The sequence below is a fragment of the Bombyx mandarina genome, chromosome 12 (genome assembly GCF_030267445.1).
Source record: "Bombyx mandarina strain Sakado chromosome 12, ASM3026744v2".
In the NCBI taxonomy this organism is placed as follows: Eukaryota; Metazoa; Arthropoda; class Insecta; order Lepidoptera; family Bombycidae; genus Bombyx; species Bombyx mandarina.
In genome coordinates, this window is record NC_143219.1 from 6933717 (window position 1) to 6943415 (window position 9699).

At 37.7% G+C, this 9699-nt stretch overlaps 1 protein-coding gene across 1 annotated transcript; it reads right to left on the reverse strand.

The window, feature by feature from the left end:
- Positions 1 to 2311: 2311 nt before the first annotated feature.
- Positions 2312 to 9010, reverse strand: LOC114246207 (juvenile hormone acid O-methyltransferase-like). The gene is made up of 5 exons (XM_089731585.1): positions 8876 to 9010; positions 7701 to 8066; positions 6585 to 6756; positions 6157 to 6262; positions 2312 to 2495 (listed from the first exon to the last, which is right to left on the reverse strand). The coding sequence occupies exons 1-5, from the start codon at positions 8941 to 8943 to the stop codon at positions 2338 to 2340; spliced, it is 870 nt and encodes a 289-aa protein (XP_089587711.1). The 5' UTR covers positions 8944 to 9010; the 3' UTR covers positions 2312 to 2337.
- Positions 9011 to 9699: the final 689 nt, after the last annotated feature.

Genomic DNA, 9699 nt, shown 5'->3' on the forward strand with positions numbered 1-9699 from the left:
ATGATAGAGATAAGGATAACTATTACTGATAGAAATAAGATATCTACGAGGGCGGGATGATAAGTAACTAGCCTCTACTATTTAAAATGTTAAAATTAAAAAAATATATATCTCATTTGTAAATTCGTATCTCTGGCCACCTGTGTTCTAAATTTGAATTCGGTGGCGTGAAAATTTTATTGATTTTTTGTCATTTGAAAATATATTTCGTCAAGTGTTTTCAAAATGGATAAAATTGAACAAAAAGCCGTGATAAAGTTTCTTCATATGAAGGGAATGAAGAGGAAAGATGTCTATGACGAGTTAAAGAATGTTTAGGGTGAATGTGCTCCTTCTTATACCACAGTAAAAAACTGGGTGGTTGAGTTTAAACGCGGTCGTTCATGTGTCCAAGATGAAGCCCGCCCCGGACGTCCAAAAAGCGTCATGACTCCGGAAATGGTCGTGAAAGAGCATGATATGGTTTTAACAGATCGACGATTGAAGTTATCGGAAACAGCTGACACTACAGGTATCTCAAAAGAACGGGTACATTATATCCTAAGTGAGGAATTAAATATGAAAAAGTCATCGGCCCGTTGGGTGCCGCGATTGCTTACGCACGATCAAAAAAGGATTCGGGTGCAAAACTCAAAAGAATGTCTGGACCGTTTCAGAGTAATAAAGCCGATTTTTTACGTATTTGTAACAACAGATGAAACATGGCTTCATTATTACACGCCAGAATAAAAAATTCAATCAAAACAGTGGACGCAATCGGGATGCCCGGCTCCAAAAAAAGCCATGGCTGTAAAGTCGGCTGGAAAAGTGATGGCTTCCGTCTCTTGGGATGCAGATGGGATCTTGATGATATATTACCTTCCTAAAGGTCAAACGATTAATGGAGAATACTACGCTAATCTTCTAGATAATTTTCATCAATGTATTTAGCAAAAACGACCAGGTTTGGCGAAAAAAAAAATCATCTTCCACCAAGACAACGCTAGGGTTCGCACATGTGTTAAAGCTATGGCAAAAATCAACAAATTGAAGTATGATTTGCTGCCCCACCCACCTTATTCGCCTGATCTAGCGCCATCAGACTTCCACTTATTCCCAAAGCTCAAAACTTTTTTGGGCGGACAGAAATTTGCCACAAATATTGAAGTCATAGCCACTGTAGAGGAGTATTTTGCAGGCCTCGAAATTAATCATTTTATGGAAGGCATTACTGCTTTAGAACGAAGATGGAATCAGTGCGTAGAGGTTCACGGAGACTATGTCGAAAAATAAAATTAATTTTATCACGGAAAGTTAAGTGTTTTATTGTTAGGCTAGTTACTTATCATCCCGCCCTTGTATATACAGTGTCACCAACTTATTGTGAACTGATGGGTGTCGCCATCGTCGTTTCAGTGTTGCTAATTAACTCCAATGTGTACAAAAGTCGGGAACGTCGGCACATTTTTATTTTTATTATTTGGTTTGTTTTTACGATAAATTATAACACCACATTCATAGGGAAAAAAATTGCTGTGTGACATAGGGATTCTATATATTATAGGAAAATTCTTGATAGGAGAGAGAGGAGACCACTACAGTTATGAAACGAAAAACAACAACATAAGTTCTGTTTTAATGTTAGGTGCCCGACTGGCATGAGACTCTCGGGTTGTCAGTTCCGGTATCGACCGGGGACGCGTGTATTCCGCTTCAAAGTCTGGCGCTCGAATATATTAAGTGTATAATCTATGGTCTGGCGCGCACTAACTGGGGGTGCGAATGATGCAACAGATGTGCGGGCGCGGGTAGCGCGGGGTGGGTCGTCGCGGCACGGACCTGAGTCACATTTCCTTTGGCTGCTGTTGCCCCGCGAAACGGAACGCTGCGTTACACTGTACTTTTTAGCACTTTAACAAAAAACTTACAATTAGTAATTTTAAACAATTTTCTCCATTCATGCAAGAATAAAAAGAAAATATATATTTTTTTATCAATTTATTATTTCAATAGTATTAGTCTAGTTATATTGGCCGTCTATGTAGACGTGATTTCGTCGAACTGAAGATGATATAGCAAATTAAATTGACGACATCACAGTATTTTAAGAATCACGCAAGAAACCCGAAACCATTTTATGAAAAACTAATTTTCGCCCAATTATCGACCATAATCACCTCGATCATCAGGATCATCGATCCTTTAAGGGTTTGATTCATTAGAAGTTTATGCCTCTAGGACATCCCACTGTTTAGGCTACAACCACGTCTCATTAACGATTTAATTAAAAAAAATATTTAAATATTAACATATGAATCTTAAAAATCACACGTAGTAAAGCAAATCCAGTGAATAGATTTATTTCTGACAATAAATAATAAGTAAGTTGTATGTGGCATTAAGGGTTCCGTCTTCTTTGATGAGGGCCATTCCACGTGCCGCTTCGAACAGATCGTCAATAAAATGTTCAATCTTCTCATTCGGGATCTTGAAAGGATTCACTGCTCTCATAATTTCTTTAAACAAATGAAAATGAGATACTACAATAAATATTAAGAGTTTTTTTTTTTATTATTTCGATGGAAGAGAAAGAACTTGAAGAACAGTGATTATCAGTAACCTTTGTTTGCAATTACAGTTTTTTGTTATCATAAAAATACATTTATCTTCATAATATAATGCTGATACATGTTGTATTCATCATTTTTGCCTATACAAAAGAATCTGTAAATAATGGTAAAAAGTAAAATTCTTCAAGAACACAGAGTTCGAAGTTGTATGTTATAGTAATTAATTTATTTCCTAAATCCTATAACATGTATAATCTACAGTCTTTTTTATTTATGATTGAAGAATTACTGGTGGCCCGGGGGCCTTTCCAGTTTCACCAGGACTGGTGGGAAGCAAGGGGTCAGCTAGGAGAAATGGGATTTGCTAACAGCTACCCGAGAGCCTTCAAAGGAGACCTAACAACTCAAGAGTAGCTGCTTCACGAATGAATCTACTCCCGGACCGGAATCGCGACCCGCTGAGAAGTTCCGACGAGAAATTAAGCGGGATGATGGCGGGCGGTTAGGTTGCACGTCTTACACTTTGTCACTAGTTCGACGAGTACAGTTATTGGGGTTCTAAGCCTGCTCCTAGTGTTACGGCTGAAGGCGTCTAGCGTTATTGGCGTTAATGGTGACTGGCTCCGGCATGATCAGGATTCGGGGAGTTGTCAGCGGCGGCAATGATAAGGCGATTATCATCACGCATAGCCTTATCGAGGAACCGTTCCGATACTGACTTCATGTGTTTCCGGATTGATTCGAGGCCCAGGTCATCGTGTAGGTCAACTTTCTTCACAAACCACGGACCTCCAACAGCTAACCTGCAAAAGCGGGCTTGTAGGGATTAGAGGATGTTTATGTATATGCTAGCAGCGTGAGCGAACACCAACCACACTCGCGTAAGTCATGACGGACCTTATGCAAGTTTTGTAACGTGCAATTTTGTTACGAAGGGGCATTTTACTCCGCTTACAGATCATGGGGTAGAGTCTGCCAAGAATAAACGCGGTACGACCGCGTCCTGAATTTATATGCAGGCGGAATGCTATGAATGCATCCAGGGTGACTTCCAGGTGCTTGACTCATGCCCAGGGTATAGGTTGGCCTATACGGCAGGGTATAGGGATGTGATGTTTCTCCTACTAATGGGACTGGAAATACGCGTTGAGTTTCCCTTTTGAAATAGCACTGCTGTGATTTTCGCTGTGTTGATGTCTATGCGCCCTTTTTCGGAACCACTGTCCGAGGGCTAACGATGCGCTCTGGAGCTTACTTGCGATTAGGGACTTATTTCTACTGAAGTAGTAAACAGTTATGTCGTCGGCGAATAAGGCTAAGCGGGTCGGCGGCGACCGGGGAATGTCATTGATAAATAATCAGCCAGGCTGATGCCCAACGTGTGCCAATCCGCTACAGTTCTCGTGACGGGAACAGAATCGGGAGCGAGACCGAGCTTCGTAACGATGGGACAGTGGTCTGACTTTAACTTTGAAACTACTTCGATCGAACGGATACGCAGAGTTCCATTTTTTAATAATGTTATGTTGAGTATACAGATACATGGAGCCGTACATATGACGCAGAACCGGACCGAGTGGAGAAGATTGACATACATTTACGATCCTCAGCATTGAGGGAACGACCAGAAAGAAGATGTCGAGTATATCCGGGCGATGCGCGATATTTAGCGGTTAATGAGTCGGGGTTAGCGAAGCTAATCTCGAAAGCGAGATCATCGGCTAACACGTCGAGGCGTCTATCGTTGAGAGTTGTGGTATGCGAGTTTCATCTGATGTGTTTACAATTTTGGTCGCTCGCCAAAATGTCAAAGCCTCCATTTCGAGTAGCGCCTCGATATCACTGCTTAAAACAATCTTATCTGGAGGAAGATAGCCGAACGCGATAACGATCGGCGCGTGGCCCGTCCCGTCAGTGAGATTCGGTGTTACTGATGCTTCGATATTAACAAGAGCGAGGAGATTGAGTGGGATGTATACGGTAATGAATTTTATTTAAAAATTTGTAATATTATTTTCAAATTTAGTAATTTGTTTATTGATTAGTGTTTTATATACACTACTTTGTATCTTTTTTATCAATATGGGCACAATAAAAACGTCCGGTGAAGTTTATATAACTCGTCGAGGTTACTAGTTTTTTTCCTAGTATAGTTTCCGGAAGATAGACGATAAATATACGAGTAATTATAGAAAACGTGTTTCGTCTTGGCACCATTGTTGAAAATAGATGCCTCACGAACGGTACGATCGCCAGCGTGACGAACGCGTTAATGTATGTACTATATTATAACTTGTGTTGCCAAACAGACACAGAAAAAAGGTATTTTGAATACTTGCCAAAATACTTGCCATGAAAAGTGGATTCTTTTTGATAATCGTAAGAGGTCATCATTGTTGATTAGACCTTGGTACAAGTACCTCTGCAATGCCCCAAACGAAAACTTATCTCTAAAAATATATGATAATTGTTTGGTGTTCTACACACACATAAATCATCACATATTTTTACCCAATGGCACTAGCATTATCATGGAATGGATATATGTATGTCAGCAACAGGACAAAATGATAGAGAATCTCTCGTCAGATTTAGTTAATCGCTCATACGACAACGCTCGACCTAATCCGGTACAACTGCAGACGATGTCTAAGTTACAAGAGTTAGGGTTGAAAATTTTGCGTCATCCAATGTACTCATCAGACCTTACACCGACAGACTTCTACTTTTTCTAAACATTGGATAACTTCTCGGCAGGAAGAAAAAGAATTCCCGTAACTTAAACACTTACTTGACTTCTTTAAGAAGGGTATTACGTATTAGTAAAAGGGTATTAAGGGTACAAATTAGCAAGGCGCTGGTTAACAATCCATGCATCTCTAATGCATGGATTGTTAACATTCGGTGCATGTTTTGATTGACAGAAATTAAAATATTTATAGAAAATTACTTTAACTTTCTGTATACTAAACGGCAATTTTCTAGGTATACCTAATTTATATAAATGTAATGGAATTCGCATCACAATCTATTTAATGCGATTTGAGACAGCAAAATGTGTGTTACATTACGGGGTATGCTTATTACATTTCTGATGAGATCCGAAGAAAATTTACACTTTTGGTGACGTTATTAAATGATTTAAACGGATATCTGCATGCACTAATCGATCTATAGATCGACTTGTGTTAAGTGTGTTCACAGCCTTATCCCAGGAAATGCAACGTATTTTATTATTTAAATTTATCACGAGTGACTTCTACAGTGATTAGGAGGTACGGAGTTAAGAACTTCCGTTGTTTCGTCCGTAGGTCTTTAAATTTCCAATATCGTAATAAGTAGATGTGGTGTAGTATGTAGATATAGTATAGTTATAATAATATGCGGTCCACCTCATGTCGAGTGGTCACCGTTGCTCATGGTTATCAGAAATGGTAGGGGCACAGATAAATTTACTGCTGAGTAATGAAATTATATTTATTAAATAATGATTATGATTTCCGTTGTTGATTAAATCGGTTAGCTTATTCTATGATGTCGGTGCTAGGCTTCTGTATGAGAAGTTTTGCAAATTTGTAGTGATCAGTTATCAGAGGTTGAAGCTTACCTCGAAATTCCTGTTTTTGGAAACAGTAAGTCTTTTGTTTCGTTTGAATTTGGACGTGTTTAAATCCAATCTTTTTTAACATTTCTTCAACTAAATTATCTGGACTCTGCAAATTAAGTAATTCACACAATCAGCATTAACATTATCGATTATTCCAGAAATTTAGTTCCAGTTTACTTAGATTTAGATCATATTTTTCTAAATGTTAATACGACTAAATTGATAAGTGTTAATGCGATAAAATTAAATTAATTACGAATTAAAAATCAGAAATCATTCCTAATTATAATATTCTTACCAAGTTACAGAATAACACTGATATTCGTTAACTAATAACCTTTAGAGAAAAAACGTATGCTAATAGAATGAAAGTAGACACCTAAATAGACATTAAATCATAAAAAGTTTAAACAGAAACAACTTCTTACCGAAATGTTATAGTATGGTGACAAAAACATAGTCATATCTTGTAGCCATGCTCTCCATTTTTCAGAATGTTTCAAAATGACATAAAAGTGATACATTTGTGTATAAGCAAACATTGTCAGAAAACATTCCCCTTCAGTAGTAAGAAGATCATAGATGTTTTGGAAAGCTTTTCTAAAAACAGTAATGTCTGTATCGAAAAATTGCGTTATTTCAAATATATGTAGGATCGGGGCAATAAGTAAGAAAATAGCACTCTCTTTTCACCTTTTTCACAATTTGTAATGTTATGGATAAAATATACAATATTTTTTCTTGTCTTCATTTGACAGCTCTCCTTTTCTAACATTTCGGCCATATCTTGTTTGCGGTATTTTATCATCAAAAATAAGTTTTTTTTATTGCCTATGTGGGTGGACGAGCTCACAGCCCACCTGGTGTTAAGTGGTTACTGGAGCCCATCTACGACGTAAATGCGCCACCCACCTTGAGATCTAAGTTCTAAGGACTCAAGTATAGTTACGTTTTTATTACACGATGTTATTCCTTCACCTTGGAAGTCAATCGAGAACATTTGTTGAGTACGTATTTCATTAGAAAAATTGGTACTCGTCTGGGATTCGAACACCGATGCATCGCTCAACACGAATGCACCGGACGTCTTATCCTTTAGGCCACAACTTCATTAGGCCACGACGACTTATATTTTATAATAATACATTTATTTGTACTAAGCGAATGCCAACGTAGCGTTTCTTGGCTGAGCCCATAGTCGCTCACCCGACCAAGCGAAGCTGTATAGGCCACCAGCCATAGGTACTTCCATCCCAAAAAAAATTCAACGTAGCTACCTATTTCGGGAATACATTCCAATTTAACCAATTATATTTCTCAATCGTTTAAAGAGAGAGAGGTCTCTGATTTTTCTCTGGATTTATTCACTGCCACAAAGCCTTAGCTATAGGGGCATAAGAAATTCGTGTTCATGAACCCTTTTTAAACAATATTACTTGGAGAAAGAAAAATATCGGATAATATTAATTACTGTCTTGATTTAATATTCTACACTACGACGGTTGCTGTTGAAAAATTAAAAAATCTCAAAAAATGAAACATACTGTTGCTTCCTGATCCAATGGAAGGTGCACAATGAAAATACGTGATCGAATTTTCCTTGAACATCACTGGACAAATCCTCTTCAATGTCCATAAATTGAAAAGTGGTCTTCTCATTCTTATTATGTTCACTGGCATACTTAAGTCCTTTTTCGTCATTGTCACACGCGGTTAGCGAGTGTATGTTCTTCGGGAAATATGTTGCTAAAATTTTAGTGATGCTTCCATCCGCACATCCCACTTCCAAGATTTTTTCATTGGATTTCCAGTTGAACAATGGAGCGAATGCATCTAGTGATTCTATTGCATCACGTCTCGTAATACTGTTATTTTCATGATAAATCTCCGCATTGTTCCACATCCGCAAACTAAAAAAAGATACAAGGCCGAAATTACTCGATATTATTAAATTTATGATTTTTTATTAAATACAATAATTGAATAGTGATCAACAGTATTCAGTCTCGATAGCGTTCAGATTTTTTTTGCCAGCTGAGTTTTTTGGAGTCGTGTGTTTTACATTTACGATGCCGATAATGTCTTGTAATTCTTCAAACTTGTCATTCTAATACAATAAATAAATTGTTGCGTAAATAAAAATAATTTTAACTAAAACTTAATTGTTTTTTTTAAAGATTGGTCCTTCATGTACATTCATTCAGCACGTTGTCCGATAGAAAAACATTGTCTTTTTAAAGCTGTCACCTCAACTCTTCTGATTTCTGAATAGAGTTGAAATAAAAGTGAGAGTGAATTCAAAGCATAAGATGTTACGATATTCCTTACTTAAATATTTTTCTTAATTTAGTAAATGAATACATTATTTGAAACAACTATACACATTCGATACAAAATAATTCTCATTATTGATGGAATTGGAAAATCCGTAAATATACATAATAAAAGAAGACAGAGTACAGAGTAATAGGAAAATGAAGTACAAAGGCACTGCTTATTTCTTTAAGAAATCTCTACCAACAGACCTGCGAGAGGATTATGAGAATAATAATTAAAAGTGATGAGTGTGTGTAGAACAGCTAAAATAACAAATACAACATGAGAATATATAAGCTTACGTAAATATATATGCTTACGTAAAATCACTGAACCTCAGGTGGACTGTGAACTCGTGGGTCCATCAAGAGCAATATAAAACATACTTAAATACGATAGTTACCTGCGTTCTATAGCTTCGATGCGTTCAGCCATGATTCGTAGAGGAATGAAAAATAAAGTATCAAGCATCGCTGACTTGCCTTATATAAGGTATTACTTTTGGAGATCCTTCATAAAAAAATAACAGTAAACTTAATTTTTATTGCATGCAAGAGTGAACGATGTTATATCTATATATTAATACGTGAAGCAAAAACTTTGTACCCCTTTTTACGAAAATTGCGCGGACGGAGGAGTATGAAATTTCCCATACTTATAGAGAATATAGAGAAGGAGTGCAGAATGTTAATATTTTTTAAAATTATGCATAAAAAATACATGTAATCAATTTTAAAAAACATTTCACACACTACCATGTATTTGACACACACACACGCATGCATACTATTTGTTTATTGTCAAACTTTTCTTATTGCTTATAGTCTGTGGTCAATTAAATATTGTTTGTCTTTATTAATATTTGTCTAAAGTGTAATCTTAGCGAAATCTGTGAGTAAAGAAGTATATTAGTCTTTGACAATAGAATCATACCTTTTTTTTTTTTCGGGTAGAGCGCCGAACCTCCTACGAGGTCCCCGCGCAAAGGGGCGCGCGGGGTATGTGAGACTCAACGATCTGCATGGTGTTGTGAGCAGACCGCGGGCCCAAGGATTTTAGGGCCCACCCACTAAACGACTCCCCTGCACTCTTACACCCGACGTCCGATCCCCTCCGAGGTCAGAACCCGGATGAGGTACGGGGGCTACTGCGGTCAACACTACAACCAGACGGCGCGGCTCACCCCAAGGACGCCCAGCCGACGGAGCCTTCGAGGCGAATCGAAGG

Coding starts and splice junctions, on each gene's coding strand:
- LOC114246207 (XM_089731585.1), bottom strand. CDS start 8,943: ATGCTTGATACTTTATTTTTCATTCCTCTACGAATCATGGCTGAACGC. Junction 6,263..6,584: donor CACCATACTATAACATTTCG/GTAAGAAGTTGT, acceptor CTTAATTTGCAG/AGTCCAGATAATTTAGTTGA. Junction 2,496..6,156: donor CCAAAAACAGGAATTTCGAG/GTAAGCTTCAAC, acceptor ATTTGTTTAAAG/AAATTATGAGAGCAGTGAAT.